General features: G+C 51.5%; 1 protein-coding gene across 1 annotated transcript; it reads left to right on the top strand.

Moving 5' to 3' along the window:
- The first annotated feature begins 429 nt into the window (after window positions 1–429).
- GPR157 (G protein-coupled receptor 157) lies at window positions 430–15,657 on the top strand. Its single transcript, XM_003793335.3, has 4 exons — window positions 430–812; window positions 13,171–13,384; window positions 14,386–14,580; window positions 14,963–15,657. The coding sequence occupies exons 1-4, from the start codon at window positions 430–432 to the stop codon at window positions 15,137–15,139; spliced, it is 969 nt and encodes a 322-aa protein (XP_003793383.1). The 3' UTR covers window positions 15,140–15,657.
- Window positions 15,658–18,538: the final 2,881 nt, after the last annotated feature.

The following is an 18,538-nucleotide window of genomic DNA, read 5'->3' as shown; positions in this document are numbered from 1 at the left end:
ATATCAGCTGGCTGAAAGGAAGGAAAGTAATATTAGCTCTAAAAATGCCAGCCCCGCCAGGACGGGATGTCCCAGGCATCGGGCGAGAGCAGCGGTAGCGGGAAGCATTCTGGGGACACCGGGTAGGACATGGGGTTCACAGGACTGGGCGCAGGGGCGTGGTGGGAGGGCGTGGCAGGATCCAGAGGCCCTGGGAGCAGGGGCGGGGCGTGGAGGGCGCAGGGGCGGGGTGTAGGTGCGTGGGCGGGGCTAGTGGGCGGGGCGGTGGGGCGCGGGGCAGCTGGCCCGGTGGGCCGGGACGCGGGCGGGGCTGGCGCCGGGACACGAGCCACCGGCGCCTCGGTACCCAGACGGCGGCGGCCGCTCTCTCGACCTGGCCTCTGTCCTCGCGGCGACCCCGCGCCCCGGCCCACTGGGCCCCGGCGGGCTATGCTGTCACCCCCGCCGCCCACCGTGCTGGTGCCGTCGGAGCGCGCCGTGGTGCTGCTGTCGTGCGCGCTCTCGGCGCTCGGCTCTGGCCTGCTGGTGGCCACCCACGCCCTGTGGCCCGACCTGCGCAGCCGGGCGCGGCGGCTGCTGCTCTTCCTGTCGCTGGCAGACCTGCTCTCGGCCGCCTCCTACTTCTACGGGGTGCTGCAGGACTTCGCGGGCCCTTCGTGGGACTGCGTGCTGCAGGGCGCGCTCTCCACCTTCGCCAACACCAGCTCCTTCTTCTGGACCGTGGCCATCGCCCTCTACCTGTACCTCAGCATCGTCCGCGCCGGGCGCGGACCCTGCACTGACCGCCTGCTCTGGGTCTTCCACGTTGTTAGGTGGGTCGCAGCCGCGCTTTCTCTCTAGCCCCGACCCAGGGCGACCCACATGGGGACCTGCCTGCTGCCTCTGTGGCCCTTCGGGGGACCCCAGCCCTGGGCCAGTGGGAGGATGCCAGGCTTGTGGGCCTGGCCTGAGCACCGCTGCAGAGGGCGCCCCTCTGTGCCTGCCCCGGACTGAGCTTCGGGACAGCCTCTTGGGTAGGAGGAGGTCGCCCTCAAGAGCTGGGCCCTGGTCACTTGGAAGGGGCTGGGGAAACACTGTGTGCCCTTTCTCTCCTGCTTCACTGTGGTCAGGCCATCTCTGCTGCCCATGGGAGGTCAGGCTGAGAGAGACGTTAGGCGGCTGCCAGTCCCAGGCCCCCGCCCCGTGCCACAGTGGGCGTGGTGCGCCCTGCCCGGGCTGCAGTGCCACTGGTGTAACATTCTCAGGGGACTGTCTCTGTTTATTTCGTCTTTGTTTGTTTCTAGCCTTCTTGCGTCTCACTCTAGGAGATCTTAACTTTCTCTCTAGAGTTGAGCAGATCTAAAATTGAGGTCAGTGGCAGAGGGCTGGTCTGAACGTCTGGGAGTCCATCTGGGGTCTGTGAGAGTCGGGAAAACCAATAGTTTGCCCTGCCTTGAGGTTCAAGCATCTCTCAAGTAAGCCCTCGCCGCCGGAAGGTCAGCTGTTCCTTGGGTAATCTCAGGATTGGGAAGTTTCATGGTGTCCTGTGCTGAACTATCGGCAAGAATCCCCGGGCTGTTTTCCTCTTATCCTCTCCCACATCAGAGCACCAAATGCTGCCCTAATTATAGGTCCTTTCTATTAAAAACTTAAGTGCTTTCCAGGGACTGAGAGGACAGTCAGCACTTTGGTAGAGACAGGTCACCTGGGTGTCACACGGTGAGGCTATAAGGCGGTACAAGTCACTTGACCTCCTAGTCTTATACTTGCTGGACAGAGGCCATCTGGTCCCTGAGGAGCTAAGTGTCCTGCTTCTCAGCTGTTGAAATCAACATCTTTGAAAGGCATCATTTAAACTGTGGGTCAGACGCTGCAGAGACCCATGGAAGGCAGGGCTGCTTTTTGTCCCGGCAGCTCCATCAAATTGGACCCAGTCAGAGACCCAGCAGTCCTCCATGGCTGCACGAGTGTGAGCAGTGTGTACCCAGAATTTCATGGGTACTTACAGAGGAGCCCAGGACTGGGCCTTTTTTCACAAGAACTACTTCTCTCTACCCTGCTTCTTTTTAAAAATATTGACTACAGTCTATTTTTAAAATGATAAACAGGATCTGGTGCAGCTCCTATAGAAAAGATGGATCACCTGGCAAGCCTGAGATAGGGATTTTTTCTGTTCACTTCTCATCAGGAACCTTGATGATTAGGAAAGGATTCCCTCTGGGGGAGTCTTATGTGTCCCGTTCTGGCATGAGAAAGAAGCAAATTTTTCATCTTGTCTGTTGAATGTAATCTACCTGTTTCTTAAAAGAAAATTACCTGTATCTAAGCTAGAAAGGGAGCTTGACAATTTATCCCCTGGAGTTCTTGTTCATTCTCGTTCAGAAGTTAGCCCTCCGGCTTTGCCAGTCTAAGGAAATTAGTAAAACCTGTCTAACGGGTTCATTTATTGACCCAGATGCTCCCAGATGGTATTGCTAATGGCCTTGCTAAGGAATAGCAATGTATTTCTTTGGAGTATTAATTTTTTGTTGCAGGATCTGTTGACGTGAGAAATACCATCTTCAGGCATAGACTACAAGATCGTCCGCTTTTTAACCATTTCAGACTACTGAAAAATCAGCCCTCTTCTTTAAGCCAGACAGTCTTAGAAAGGATTTTAAAATATAAGCAACATGAAAGATTGAAATCTCTGTTCACTTTTTTTATTTTTTGAGACAGGGTCTTGCTCTGTCACTTAGGCCAGCGGACAGTGATGCCCTCACACCTCACTGGAGCCTTAACCTCCTAGCTTCAAGCAATCCTCCTGCCTTGGCCTCCTAAAGTACTAGGACCATAAGCATGAAGCACAGTGCCCAGCCAATATCTCTATTCAATGAAGCATTTTTAAGAATTGAGGTTTTTAAAAACCTGTACTAATCAGCCATAAAAAGGAGCAAATTAGTATTTTATAGCAATTTGGATGGGACTGGAGACTATTATCCTAAGTGAAGTATCCCAGGAATAGAAAAACAAATACCACTTGTACTCTCTAATAATTTGAAAATAATGGATACACATAAGTGGACATAGTGAAAAGTAAAAGTCACTGGAAATCAAGGAGGAGAGATAGGATGGAGGGGTAAAACCTACCTAACAGGTACGATGAACACTAGTCAGGTCATAGGCACACTGACCCTGTCTTAAGCATGACAAAAACTATCCACATAATAAAAACGTGTGTACCACCTTAATATTTTGAAATAAACTTCCCCCATTGCAAATATCCTAAAAGATGAACAAAGGACACATTCAGACAAAATGGCAAAAGCAGTTTATAAATCTCTATTGGAAAACTGTAAGCCTGTTAATGAGTACTCAAAACAATACCGGTTATGACAATGAAGTACCATTTCCTCATTAAATTAGAAGAAAAAATATAGGAAAGCAGAATGCTGACCTTTTATATATCAGCGAAACGGTATTTCCCTGCATTTTTATTGACAGTATAAACTGAAATAATCCTTGTAGAAAGTATTTGGTTCATACCCCTTGATCCAGTAATCCTATTTACTGAGACCTAGTCTAAGGGGATAATCTATACTACATACAAAGCTGTAAGTACAGAGGAATTTGTGAGACATTGCTATCATAGAATTTGGAAGCGCAATGTCCAGCATGGGGGGAATGGTATGTTAAAGACTGTCCTCCCCTCCTGAAATGTTATATAGAGCTTCTAAATACTGGTTCTGTGGGCAGGCACGGTGCTCATGCCTGTAATTCTAGCACTACAGGAGGATCGCTTGAGGCCAGGAGTTTGAGACCAGCCTGACCAATAGTGAGACTCCCATCTCTACCAAAAAAAAAAAAAAAAATTAGCCTGTCATGTGCCTGTGGTCCCAGTTGCTCAGGAAGCTATGGCAGGAGGATCTCTTGAGCCCAGGAGTTTGAAGTAACTGAGCTATGACGATGCCTCTGCACTATAGCCCAGGCAACAGAGCAAGACCCTGTCTCAAATAATAATAACTGTGAACCCTGTAGTTCTTATTATTTCTTTTAGACAAGAGTTTCACTTTGTCGCCCCCAGTAGAGTGCTCTGGCGTCATAGCTCACAGCAACCTCTGACTCTTGGGCTCAAGCCATTCTCTTGCCTCAGCCTCCCAAGTAGCTGGGACTACAGGCACCCACCACAATGCCCAGCTATTTTCAGAGGTGGGGGAGTCTTGCTCTGGCTTAGGCTGGTCTCAGACTAGTGAGCTCAGGCAATCCACCCCTTGGCCTCCCAAAGTGCTGGGATTATAGGCGTGAGCCACCTTGCCCGGCCTGTAATTCATATTTTCTAAATGGCATGATACAACGTGAAGTGAAAAAAGCCATCTCTAAAACTGATTGCAGCCACATAAAAACAGGCACATGCCCAAGTTTCCAGGAAAGCACCTGCATGGCCCCCTGGGATCCCATCCTAATACCTCACAGGGTCCCATTTATGGAGACTTTTGTTCCTCTCTCTGGAGGAGGACAGTTTAGACTCTATTCTCAGGGAAATTTGTTTCATCTTGCACTGCATCTGGCTTCTGGGATTCTGCAAAGTTCTCCAGTAACCCAGTGGGCCAGGCAGGGCAATCACCCTCTACTCAGAGCGATGAGATGGCCGAAGGCCGTGTAGGTGGCAAATGGGAGGATGAGGATTAGAACCTCCTTCTGACCCTCTCTAAGGTCAGAGCCTTTTATGATTTTACCTTCTCTCTTGGCCTTGACTTTTTTTAATTGAGATATACTGTTAACAATAATTTATTTTTAGCTTCCTAGCTTTCCCAAATATTAACATTTTATCATATTAGCTTTACCCTCTCCAATTACTTTTTTCTGGAATCATTACAGTAGCTCACACCCTGTACCCTAGCACCCATGTGGCTGAGGCAAGAGGACTGCTTGAGGCCAGAAGTTTTAGATCAGCCTGAGCAAGAGCAAGACCCCAACTCTACCAAATATAGAAAAATTAGCCAGATGTGGTGGTGGTTGCTTGCCTGTAGTCCCAGCTACTCGGGAAGCTGAGGCAAAGAGTAGCTTAAGCCCAGGAGTTTGAGGTTGCTGTGAGCTGTGATGATGCCACTGCACTCTAGCCTGGGTGACAGAGCAAGACTCAGTCTCAAAAAAAAAAAAAAAAAAAAAAGAGAAGAAGAAGAGTGACAGGATGCCCACTAACCCCCAAATACATCAGGGTGTATTTCTGGAAGATAAGGGTAGTCGCTTGCACCTACCAAAAGCAGGAAGTTAACATTGAACAATCCACGACCTGATTAGTGGACTTCATTGAGCTCTCTCGTTCATCATCTAGCAAAGTCCCTGAGAGCAGAGGAAAATCCTGGCCTTTATGTCGACTTAGTTCTCATGTCTCTTTATTCTCCAGCAATCTGAAATGGTTCTTCCATCTTTATTGTTTTTTTTATTTTTATCTTTATTTAATTGAGACAGAGTCTCACTTTGTCACCCTTGGTAGAGTGCCATGGCATCATAGCTCACAGCAACCTCAAACTCTTGGGCTCAAGTGATTCTTTTGCCTCAGCTTCCCTAGAAACTGGAATTACTGCCACAACACCGAGCTATTTTTTGTTGTTGTTTGTTTGTTTGTTTTTTGGTGGGGGCTGGATTTGAACTGGCCACCTCTGGTATATGGGGCCAGGGCGCTACTCCTCTGAGCCACAGGTGCTGCCTTGTTTGTTTGTTTTTGTTTGTTTGTTTGTTTGTTTACCAGGCCCAGGCCAAGTTCAAACCCACCAGCCCAGGAGCATGTGGCCAGCACCCTAACCACTGAGCTACAGGCGCCCACCCTCTTGGTGTTCCTTGACATTTTTGAAGAGCGCAGGCCTGCTATTTTATAGAAAGTCCCCAACTCGGGTTTGTCCTGTGCTTCCCCGTGGGTGGTTTCAGGTTCTGTGCCTCTGGCAGGGCCACCTAGAAGCTTGTTCCTCCTGTTGCTTCCTACCAGGTGGCCAGTCACTTTGCTATGTTCCCTCACTGGGGATGTGTTGACGCTGGTCACTTGGCTAAGGTTACTCCCCTGCACAGTTACTGTTTTTCCTTTTGTAATTAATAAATATCTTGAGAGACATCGGCCAAGTTGTTGTATAAACAGCGTGTCACTTCTCAAGCTCTGACACCCAAGGTCTGACACCAGTTTGTGAAGTGATTTTTTTGGTTGTGAGAATATTCAACGTTCAAGGGAAATCCCTGTGTTTGAGACATCCAGTTCTGCTCTGTCTTAGCTGCTGAGGTTAGTGACAGATGCCCCGTAGTTTTCTTTCGTGTGGGTTCACATCAGTGGCCCTCTGTGTTCAGTGCCTACCTAAGGGAGGGGCCAGAGCTGCCTGGAATGAGGTCATTGCCCGGCCTCACCCTCCCACGGAAGGTAACCTGTCTTTGTAAGACTGTCACCAGCCCCTCCTCCCCATGAGGTGGTGGCTCCTTCTGAGTGATGCCAGAACAGGATCTCGGGTGCCAGGTATCAGCCTATGTGGCCCTTGGGTGTGGGAGAGCCTCAGGGCCGTGGGTCAGAGCAAGGGTCCTGCCCTCAGGCCTGCTTGGCACAGGCTCTGAGTATCACTTGATCCAGCAATCCTATTTGAGGCTTCACTAAGGTGGGAGTGGGTGGGACGGGACTCTGGCAGGGAGGGGCTGTGCCCCTCACTCCTGTGCCTACCCATCTTCTGGAGTTTGCTTGGGGTTATGGAGGAAGAAAGAGTCTATGACACCCCAGGTTTACCATCAAAACCCCACTCTGGGAGACGTGGGAAGTCCCCATGCAACAAAAAGGGGAAACATGGGCCCCAAGAGTTCTCTAATTTGAATTGAGCACACTTCAGGGCTGGAGAGATGAGGCCACAGCCGCCAGGCTGTTTGAATGAGGGACGGAGGCAGCAGCTGGTCAGAGGTCCCTGCTGTGCAGTAAGGTCATAGCACTGAGCTCCTGTGTGCAACGTAAATCCCAGTGCAGTGGGCTGGACACCAGCACTCAAGGGTTGTGGCAGTAGAGGCCACCTTTTAGTTCTTCAGCCAAGGCAGCTGCCCAGGTGTTCAGGGAAGCATCTCTGAGCTGCAGACAATGGCACCAGGTGTGAGTGTGCATTTAAGGGACATCCCTGGAAGAGCAGAGAGAGGGAAGGAGGGTGAGATGGGGTCTCCTGCAGTGTGTGACACATCTTGTATCCTCCATGAATCCCCAATTAAAAAAAAAAAAAAACAGTAAAGGACATCCCTCCCTCTTCTGCCAAAGCTGCAGTGACCTCGTGGTGGCCTGGCCCAGTGGCTAATTCTCTGAACTTCTCCCACATCCCACCCTCTGCACCACGAGCTGGACAGTAAGTGTCCATTGTTCTTGGGGAAGGAACCTCCAGGCAGCCTCTCCCCAGGCCTCCCACAGCCAGCTTTCCCAGCCCTGCTCCCAGGAGTTTTCTAAATTGGCACATTGTTCTGAGAGTTTAGTTCGCAAAGCACTTTTTCGGGTTGTGTTAACACTCAGAGCTTTCTGTAGGCCACATGGTGCCTAAACCAGGCAGTGTTTGGGTCACAGGTGCCAACCCCCAGAGATCTGTAGGCCGGGTGAGGTTTGGGGTTAGGAAAAGGTGCAGGAATCCAAGGGTGGGAGCACATGACCGAGCAGATCCTGCCCAAGCCCCCCAACCTTTGTGGAGGTGGGGGAAGACATCCAAGCATCTTTGAAACCCCGTGGAATTGTCCCTTTTGGTGTGCACAGTGGAGGTGGGTCTTCCTCACTGCAGGCGTCCACCGCTGTGACTGGTGGGGACAGGTTCCAGGGACCATGTGGGTGGAGATCCCCAAGTGAGCAGAGCTGGGAACTCTGAGGGACTCAGCTCTGGTGGGGAGGTGTCGGGAAACCAGTGTATCGCTGTTCTGGGGACAGGCCACCTGCTGTGGTCATCTGACAAATGCTGGGGAATTCAGATATCGGAGATGGTCTACTCTCCGCTTGCCTAATCCTGTGTGTACTCCTCGTTCTAGTTCTCTGGAGAAGATTTACAAAGCTTCTGCCATGCTGAGTTCCAAGAAGGGCTAAGCTCCTGACAAGTCTGACAAATGGCTTTTTGCCAGTTTTCCCTCCCTGAGCTGGCTGAGGGTCCCCTGCTCAGCTCTGCCAGTGGGCTTGGTGGGGGACTTCCAGGTAGCCCCTTCACTTCTGGGGTCAGGGCCCCCAGGAGCTGGCATAGCATCCCCTGCCCAGAGCTCGTGTCTCTTTTCACCATCATTCATAGTGAGCCTCTTAGTCTGTCCGGGTTGCTGTGACAAAGTCCCAGAGACCGGGGGCATGCACGACAGAACTCTTTTCTCTCATGGTTCTAGGGGCTAAAAGTCAGGATCAGCAGAGTCGGTTCCTTCTGAGCCCCTCCCTCACTTGTAGGTGGCTGCCTTCCCCCTTGTGAGCCTATATCCTCATCTGCTCTTTACAGGGCTACCAGTCGCACTGGACTGGGGTCATGCTGATGGCCCCATTTTAACTTAATCACCCCTTGAAAGACCCTGTCTCCAAATTACAGTCAGATCCCAGAGGTTAGGACTTCAGCAGATGAGTCTGGGAGGTGCACAATTCAGCTTCTAACAGCATCCAAGGGGGAAAGGAAACTGATTTGTGCTTTTTGGTAAACACAAGTTGGAGCTGGGGCCCTGGCACCTCTGAGAGAGGCTCTTGGTGCCCCCCAACCCCGTGTGGGGATATGCGTGGTGTTCTGGGCTTCCTCCTTTCAGGCAGACCTGGCCCGGCCTCCCCCTAGCCTCAGAGCCACAGGTTGGAGAGGGGAGGGCCTTACTAGTCACCTGCTGTAAGCCACATGTCCTTCCACCCACCCTACCACGCACCTTTGATGACGTCCCCCAGACGTGGTCTCTCACCCTCCCTTGGTGGAAGCTGCCTGTTCAGCCCCCAGTTTTAGGATGGAGCTGGGCTCCCTGTCCTCTGGTCATCTAACCTTTTCTCCACTATCAGGTTCTCTTCAAGATTTTTTTTTAACATTTGAGGATAATAGAAGGCCATCTTTTTTGCATGCTCCCCGGATGACCCGGCTCTGGTGCCAGATTGCCAGGCTCAGATTTAGAATGTGGGTTGCAAGTGTCCACACAGAGGCCAACAGGACTGGGCACCAGCTGCTCTGAACCAGCACACCTGCCTGGCATCAGGGCGGCCCCTAGGACCACATGAGTTCCTGAGTTATAATCACCCCAGTGTGCTATTATTAAGCCATGCCTTACTTGTTCTGACTTTATTTTTTTGATTGGTGGCTTTTAAATTTTTTTCTTTAAAGGGAGAAAACTATGAGGTGGTGCATGTCAGGATTGGAAGTATGCATTTCTGTAAAGTTATGTCACGGTCACGTGTGTTTGTGGAGCAGGTGTTAGATGCAGACTGCCTGCAGCTCAGGGTGGCCCCCTGGCCAGAGAATGGCCCAGCCTCTCCTTCTGAGGTTTCCGAAAGCACTGACTTCCTCCTCACCCTCTAGTTTCAGAACCTGGGGCGGCCTCTGCTCCATACCTTTCCATCCTTTGTCCAGTGGTATCCTGGAGCCAGCTTGAGAGATCTGATTGTTACATATTAGGAAATTTTGTGAGCTTATTATTAGATATGATCATTATTGAAAGTTAAATTGTATTAAAAAGAAAATTAATAAATACCCAAAGCGTATGATATCCTGATTATTTTAAATAACTTGAGGTTAGGCTCAGTGTCTGTAGTTCAACAGCTAGGGCTCCAGCCACATACACCAGAGCTGGTGGGTGTGAATCCAGCCCAGGCCTGCTAAACAACAGTGACAACAACAACCAAAAATAGCTGGGCACTGTGGCGGGCGCCTGTTGTCCCAGCTACTTGGGAGGCTGAGGCAAGAGAATCGCTTAAGCCCAAGAGTTTGAGGTTGCTGTGAGCTGTGATGCCACGGCACTCCACCAAAGATGACATAGTGAGACTCTGTCTCGGAAAGAAAAATGTGATGGAGAAAATAAATATGAATAGTACAGATTAAACTTAAAAGTGTAATTTATCCTTGAGTTGAAGCAGAGACGGCAGCTGTGCTGTGTCAGGCAGAAAACCCAGTATTTAAGGGGTGGGGAGAGGAGAAAAAGGCAGTATCATGGAGCAGACAAAAATGAGGAAACGTTCTCCCAGGGTGGGCGAGCTCTTAACTGATACGGCAAAGAAGTTGCTCATGTCACCAACCAGTGACATTCTGACATAAGTCTTGCCTTCCTCATTTAACTTTCATCTTGTTAGTTCAGGGAAATGAAAACACCAACCAACTTCATGGTCACAGAACTGCTCTCGTTTGCCGATTACATCCAGACGTTGGCAAAATCCGGCGTGTGGCAAAAGTTACTAAAAGCCCCGGTGAGAATTAATTGGCTACATGATGTTGGCAGTAAGGAGCACTGTGTATTGTACTATTACTTACAAGGCGTGTGCTTCTCCTCTGTATCAGTGAAATGGGCGGTGTGTTTACATGCTTGTATACACGCATCAGATCCACACACGCCCCTCTGCATTGCCTGGAGAGCTGGTTGTGACCACTGCCCGTAACCAGGAATTACTGAGTCTGGTCCAGCCTGCTTTGCGGGATTATTAGCCCATCCCTCCTGCTCCCTGATCTTATCCTCTTCCCACCTCCCACTGAGATGCCTCCTCTCAGAGCTGAAGTTCAAACGGCCCCTCCCTGTGGATCCAGCCCACATTCAAAATCCTCCCTGCCTGTTCATCCTGCCCTCTGGCTGTTTCTCAGCTAAACTCAGCTCCGGAACTCCCAGTGAGGCTGCCCCTTTGCAGCCTTGGTCCTATAAGCCTGAAGTGACAGAGTGTGGGTCTGTCACCCTGTGGTCCCCTGACTTCCTGTGAGGCCCGTCAGGATGTGGGGGAGCCCAACAGAGGGCCAGGCTGGTCTGAACCAGCCTCCTTCCTCTGGTACCCGCCCTTCCTGATGGGGGGTCCTCTGCTTGGGGAAGACCCAGCTCAAGTTCAGCCTCCCACCGGGTGACTGTTCCTACCCACTGTGCCTTTCCCCTGTCGGGAGCCCTGCAAACTGTGAAGTGCTGGGGAGCAAGCACATTGTAACCTCAGGAGTGGCATTTAACACTCTGAAATCCTGTCACCTCCAGTTCAGTAATGTCCTGGCAGTGAGCATTTAAGGAGTGTCTAGGGGAATGCTGCCCCAGTCGTCTGGCCCATATTTCATTCCTTCATTTGTTTATTCATCCATTCAGCAAGCCCATGCCAGGCACGTTCCAGGTGCTGGAGATCATGCAGCTCAGAGCTGGACTTACATTGTCTTAAAATCCTGGGATGTTACTTATTTTAAAATGACAGCCCTTTCTCATTATGAAACAGTTAGAACTGTTAATAAACTACATTAACTTGCCAGATAAATAGTTTTCCATAGAACAAGCATTTAAAATGGACAGACTCGGGTGCAGTGGCTCACACCTATAATCCTAACACTCTGGAAGGCAGAGGCTGCAGGATCACCTGAGGTCAGGAGTTCAAGACCAGCCTGAGCAAGAGCAAGGCCCTATTTCTGCAAAAAATAGAAATATTAGCCAGGCGTGGTGGTCAGAGCTGGTAACGCAGCTACTTGGGAGGCTGAGGCAGGAGGATTGCTTGAGCTCAAGAGTTTGAGGTTACTATGAGCTATGATGACACCACTGCACTTAGCCCAGATAGCAGAGCAGACAGACCCCCCATGTAATGTGGTACCTTTTGCATAACCCTTTTATGGTCTTTTTGCCTCTTCTGTAGCTTTGGGATTTCAAAGAGGACATGCTGCTTTCCAGCCACTGGTCTCTGAGAGTGATGGTGACACTGCCCTCTGTGCTCCTGTCCACCCCCCCCCCCAGAGGCAATAAGGGCCAAGACGGGATGATTGGCCAGGACGCCTCTGTTGAAAAAGTCCTGTGCCAAGGCCTGCCCAGTCCCAGGGAGTGTCTTTCTCTCTCCTGTTCCCACCCCACCCATGTCCTCTGCCTGCAGCATTTGGGAGGAACTTCGCAGACCATGGTGTTTCTCCTAGCCTAGCCTCATCTCGGTGTCAGAAGCACGTGGAACCTCAATCCCCCCATCTGAAAGCAATTTCAGACAGAGCCCGTATCCCTGACAGAGCTCTCGAAGTATAGCCAGTTCCCAAACTAAACAGTTTTTTAGTGACACTGACAGTCTCATTGCTGTTTGCACACTGCTCTGCTCCTCCCCACATGACTGACCTAGACAAGGGCACTTATGTCCTGTTCCTGGGGACAGAAACCACATGGGCCTCATGCAGCGCAGCCATCTGCACCGCAGTCCCGAGCCCTGGGACGGCCAGATGTGACTCAGTAGCAGCTCCACCGCCCGCCTGTCTGGTCCTGTGCGCCACACACGTGTGTGTTTGTCTATTCCCCTGACGCTCCTAGAATGACACCCAGTAGCCACTGCCGTCATTCCCACTTTGCAGAGAACACTGGCGTGTTGAGGCTAATAAGTTGCTGGTGCTGGGGCAAAGCCAGGACGTGCACAGCCCATTGCATCAGATCCAATCTCTTACCCACCCCACTGTGCTGCCTCTCTCAGGGGACTGGTAGCTTTTGTGAATCCCCCCAGCTGATTTAAACTGCTTTGTAAGGAACAGACTAGGGCCAGGGAACTTGGAGAAGGGGCCTTGGGGCTCGGGCCTAATCCTGGCTGTGTGCTATAGTGGAAGCTTCTGGAAAACTGAGGCCAGCTCTTCCCTTCAGGAGGCCCTGCCTCAGCTTTGCGCTGTGGGGGGCCCCTTTAACCCTTGCCAGACTGTGCACCCAGCCCAATTGAGCAAGGAATCCTCAGGGCCCAGGGGCTGTGCCTGCCCAATGCCCATGTTCCCCCCTCTTAGATCTCACTGGGGACACCTAGGACCCTGGAATTCCCCAAAGGTTCCCTGTGCCCCCGACTGCTCATGGCATGTGTGTGTTAGCCTGTACACGCAGTGTTCCATGCCGGAGCCCAAGACCCCTCTGTGTGCGAAAGGAGCTAGGGTGGGTGCTGGAGCCAGCACTCCTGCCTCGCTCCATTTTAGCCCAGTCTCCCAGGAGCCTGGGTGACACTGGCCTGTCAGCTTTCCTAGGGACACTATCTCTCTTCTTTCTCATTTTTGCCCATGCTGACATTCCTGGGAGCTGTGGCCTGATCCCCACCTCCCTCTTGTTATTTCTCAGCTGGGGGGTTCCACTGGCCATCACTGCGGCAGCTGTCGCCCTAAAGAAGATCGGCTACGACGCCTCCGACGTGTCTGTGGGCTGGTGCTGGATTGACCTGGAGGCCGAGGACCGCGTCCTGTGGATGCTGCTGACGGGGAAGCTGTGGGAGATGCTGGCTTACATCACACTGCCCCTGCTGTACCTTCTGGTCAGGAAGCACATCAATAGGGCGGTAGGTGCTGCCATGCTGCCCTCAAGCTCCACACCCTCCACGTGGCTGCTATGCCCACGTGCAAGGCCCACCTAGCCCCATGCCCTGGTGCTGAGATGGGCCACCTTAGGGGACGGGCTGCAGGTGTGGGGACAGATCCAGTGACAGGCCGGAGGTACCCAGCACTTGCTACAGCATGCCAGGCACTGGGCTACACACAGCAGGACGGATAAGGGTCAGGAGCTGGGTCTGCGCCTCCTCTCGGATGGCAGGGCTGGGCTACAGCTCTCTCCTGACCCCTGGCGGACATGCTTCAGTGGTCACTTAAACTTGAGCAGTTTGGCTAAAAGGTGAGGATGTATCTGAGAAAGACTGGGACGCTCCTGGGAAAGGAGACAGAATTCCATGATCAACGATACTGATAACTCACTTCATTAGTCTTGGGGGTTAGAATTGTTTCACAAATGGTTAGCTTTTAAGGAATTCATAATAGGCTGGGCTGGCCAGCAAATCTAGGAGAGAATGATTTGGCTCTATACTTTGGCCATGTTCTTCCTTGTTCCTGATGAACAGCTCTGCACGTGGGAAGTAGGGTCCATCCTGGCTGCAGCAAACCACAAAAGGCCTCAGATTAACATGTCCATTGGGCCACTCCCTGCTCATTTAGTGGATTTTTACTGAGCACATACCAGCCCAGGATCTCTGTAAGGCGTGGGGTATGTATAGCAGGGACCATGCCCTCCTAGGTGCTCAGGGTTCAAGGTCATATGAGTCACCTGAGCTGGGGTGGAGAGGTCCATGTGGGGATGGGAAGTTGGTGGAAAGCCCAGGAGCCAGGTCAGAAGAAGGATCTAAGCTCAGTACAAATCTGGGGCACTGTAGCACACAGATGTAAGAGGCACTGCATGTCTCCCCCTACCTTCCTGAGCTAGTGTCAAGCCCTGGGAAGACCTGGGCAGCCTGGGTGGTCATGGCAAGAGGGTGCCCATCCGCTCAGGGCTGCCCTGGCTGTCCCCACATAGCACGAGGCCCTCTCAGAGTACCGGCCCATCCTCTCGGAGGCACACCGCCTGCCCTGCCACTCCTCCATGGCCGATAAGAAGCTGGTCCTCATCCCGCTCATCTTCATCTGCCTCCGGGTCTGGAGCACCGTGCGGTTCGTGCTGACCCTCTGTGGCTCCCCAGCGGTGCAGACACCAGTGCTGGTCGTTCTGCACGTAGGTCTGCCCTCCCCAGCCCTGGCTGCCCCTTCCCCCAGCAGAGGAAGCCTGGCCTCACTGCCTTCCTCCCTGCTCAGATGAGGCCTTGGAAGGAGAAGGTAGAGAGACCTATGTGGTGGTGGGTGGCAAGATGCTCTCTCCAGGACGGATAAGGGTCAGGAGCTGGGTCCCACTGATCCTGGGTCCTTCCCACCCCAGAAGGCCTGGAGACAGGTCTGTCCCAGTTCACAGTGGCCTGGAGCTCTGCCAAAACCCTACAGGGGCAAGAGTGTCCCTGACCAGCCTGGAGGGCAGATGGGTGGGAAAGGTTCTGTGTTATACAGCACTTCCCAGCCCCTCACCTGTGTATGCGCTCAGGCCTCCTCTCTCTCCCTGATAGGGTATCGGGAACACGTTTCAGGGGGGTGCCAACTGCATCATGTTCGTCCTCTGCACCCGCGCTGTCAGAACCCGGCTCTTTGCCCTCTGTTGCTGCTGCTGCTCTGGTCAGTCTCCAACCGAGGCCCCAGCTGGCCCTTCCGAGGCTCCAGCACCCTCCAAGACAGAAGGGCCTTAGGCATCCAGACAGCTTCCAGAGGAACTTCCAAGCACTTGAACTTTGCCCTTCCTAGTTCTCTGCATAGCCCCCTGGGGACAGGCGGCTCAGTAAGTCCCTTGCTCAAGGAGTGGGTGTCTGTTGCACTGGAGACCCCACTAATGACACCACCCCCGTGGGGGAGCAACCACCAGCTCTGCTTCGTCTACCTCCTGGACCCTCAGGTGGCACGTTCCAGCCACACCCATATCCTGGCACACTGGGGGCCGTTCACTTGCATAAGGGTAACAGTGAGAGTCAGGGAAACCAGTGGTCCCTGATCACTGCCTGGGTGCCTCTAGTCCAGTGGCCCTCAGTGTCCTGAGGACCTCATAGCACTGTTTACAATTTGAAGGACCCACACCTGTACACCCATCTGTGTACAATTAAAAATGGTGTCCAAGATGTGTCCCTACCTCCTGCACCCGAGGAGCTGATTCCTGGTTTGCTGGGCATTGAGATTCCCTGGAGAGCCCGGCCTTTCTTGGATAGCTTTGCTGACTAACAAAGAAGTCTGGTAGTTTTACCCAGGTTGAAGTTTCCCTTAAGGTTGTGTGGTGACCAGCACACAGGAGCACAAGCCAGCACAACTGCTCAGGGACACCTAGTCTCCTCAGGGTGTCCTGGATTTCCTCTCTGTGGGTTGCCAACCCTTGATGCTGGAATCTAGACCCTTGCCTCCACCTGTCAATCACTTAAAACATAGTTCCCTCCTTTTGACGCAAGGTCTGGAACAAGAGGCATCTCAGGGAACCCCTGAAGACACCCCACTCCTCTCCAGGCCCTTCCCCATAATCACCCTGTTCATAAGGAGACTAAATGGGGGTGAGATGGGAGGGGACCTGGCTTATTCACTTCCTAGTTCAGTTTTTGAGGGAAAGGTGACCAGAGAATTACTGAATGATCCAAATACTGATTCTTCCCTGAAGGTGAAGGTTGTAAGATTCTATGGTTTGGGTGCTGGGTCAAGGGAAGTGGCAACATGGATTTTGTACATTTAAAAGGCAAAGGATTTAAAATAAGCAACTGCATCTCTATTAAGGTGACCAGATTTTAACATTGGTAAAGTGGGACACCATTGAGGGGAAGGCGGGGCCTGGGGGGTGGGGACTGACAATAATGCAACCTTTGATAAGCAGTTCTCGATAATCAGTTCTCAGAAATTATTTATTATTAATGTTTAACATTATAAAATTAACAAAAATAATATAAAACGCATATCCTAGCAAAATAGCCACATGGCAGCCGAAAACCGTATATTCCCTTCCTGTTCTCCCGTGTTCCCTAGCTTATCGTGCATTCTTTCCAAAAATCAGTGCTTTTTTAAAACGCTGCAGGACTCAGGACAAATTGTTAGAAATAGGGACTGTCCCACCAAAAGCAGGATGTCTGGTCACCTTGTGGGGGGGGGCTACTTGTTGTTCCAGACAGTTTGGCTCCTTCTGAGCTAATTGTCCTTGCCTAGAAGCAAGGGAGGGAGCCAGTCTCCTTCTGATACAGATTCCACCTGGGCAACCTTGCCCAGGAGGGGAGTAGGGAAATCCCATTAACCTTTTCATTTCCAAATGAAGTTACAGTAACCTCTTCATTCCCAAATGGAGTTACCTTAACCTTTTCAGCAGCAAAGAAAACCGTATATTCCCTTCCCATTCTCCTGCTGTTCCCTAGCTTGTCATGCATTCTTTCCAAAAATCAGGACTTTTTTAAAACGCCATGGGACACGGGACAAATTGTTAAAAATCGGGACTGTCCCCCCAAAAGCGGGACATCTGGTCACCTTAATCTCTATTTATATCCTATGGTCTTACACCAAAAGTTTCCTCTTTTTTCAGAAAGCAGTTTTTCCATTAGGTCACAGAAGCCGTCAGCTAAGAACAGGAAGTGTGTTATCAGGGGGGGCTTCACCTGAGACAGTGCCAAAGCGACTGCCCTTGGCTTCCATCAGAACTGTTCAAGACAGGAATGATTTTCTGAGCCTCATAAAAGGGATCTGGATTAAAGCCAAAATCATGCTGGCCAGGCGCGGTGGCTCACACCTGGAATCCTAGCACTCTGGGAGACTGAGGTGGGTGGATTGCCTGAGCTCACGAGTTCAAGACCAGCCTAAGCAAAAAGTGAGACCCCCCCCCCAATCTCTACTAAAATAGAAAAACTGAGGCAAGAGGATCACTTGAGCCCAAGAGTTGAAGGTTGCTGTGAGCTAGGATGCCACAGCACTCTACCCAGGGCAACAGTTTGAGACTCTGTCTCAAAAAAAGAAAAAAAAAAAAGCCAAAGTCATGCTGTGCTATTGGTTCCTATTTTACTCTGAAAAACAAAATATCAGTCATGTTGAGGAATCAGTCCAAAATGATCACTGTGGTTGCGTTTCTTGATGAAAATCAACAAGAGGTGAACATCTTCAGGATTTAAAATCCTTACAGCAAGACCTCTAGGCACAAAACTGAAAAAGACCCTCACTTAACTTTAGCTTCTAGAATGGAGCAATAATTCAGGAATTTGCTTGCTGCAAGGGAGAAATGCTGCAGTCTCCTTGGAGTCCTAGGCCCAGAGGAGTATGTCAGAATAAGCCCTGCTCCCTGCCCGGCGGGGCTCCCGGAACCTGCTGCCTGCAGAAAGCCCTGTAGAGGGAGACAGAGGCTCAGAAAACACCTGCTCGGGGAAGCTCAGCTTCTCATTCCAGCTGGTCGATGCCATTGGCTGCACTATCTGCTTTTGTAAAACCTCCAGAAAGTTAGACCTGGGCTGTTTCCACGTCAGCCTCCTCTGTTGCCCCCTCTTGCACCACAGACGAATTAATGGTTGCTGTGAATGCTGGTGACTGTGGCCAGGGGAGGGGCTCATCTGAGTGCCTTAGTCTTTAGCTCCAGGGACTAGTCAGTCTCGCGGGGTGGATGGAGCCCGGACCTGAAGGATGGATGAGAAGGGAAGCACACCCTCAAATTCTAAGAGGGGCTGTTCCTCTGATCCGAGCCCTATGGCAGCCATGATGCTGTTACACTTTACTGGGCCCTGTGGGTTTCTTTCTCTCCTGTGAGTGCTATTCATGTTTACTGGCCTGCATCCCTCAGTAACCCAAGTGTGACCTCAACCGTGACCGATGCTGCAGCCACAACAGTGTTCTCAGCTCACTGTCCCTCTGTCCTTATGTGCTTCTGCACCTTGGTCTTTGAATCATGTTTACCAGACACTTTCTGCCTGTTTGGGTTTTTTTCTTTTTTTTGAGACAGAGCCTCAAGCTGTCCCCCTGGGTAGAGTGCCATGGTATCAGCTCACAGCAACTTCCAACTCCTGGACTCAAGCGAGTCTCCTGCCTCCACCTCCCAAGTAGCTGGGCCCAAAGGCGCCTGCCACAACGCCTGGCTATTTTTTGGTTGCAGC

This window comes from Otolemur garnettii, unplaced genomic scaffold (assembly GCF_000181295.1).
Source record: "Otolemur garnettii isolate 467f Iridium unplaced genomic scaffold, OtoGar3 scaffold00067, whole genome shotgun sequence".
In the NCBI taxonomy this organism is placed as follows: domain Eukaryota; kingdom Metazoa; phylum Chordata; class Mammalia; order Primates; family Galagidae; genus Otolemur; species Otolemur garnettii.
This window is presented reverse-complemented; position numbering and strand designations above follow the sequence as displayed.

Coding starts and splice junctions, on each gene's coding strand:
- GPR157 (XM_003793335.3), top strand. CDS start 430: ATGCTGTCACCCCCGCCGCCCACCGTGCTGGTGCCGTCGGAGCGCGCC. Junction 813..13,170: donor TGGGTCTTCCACGTTGTTAG/GTGGGTCGCAGC, acceptor GTTATTTCTCAG/CTGGGGGGTTCCACTGGCCA. Junction 13,385..14,385: donor GGAAGCACATCAATAGGGCG/GTAGGTGCTGCC, acceptor GTCCCCACATAG/CACGAGGCCCTCTCAGAGTA.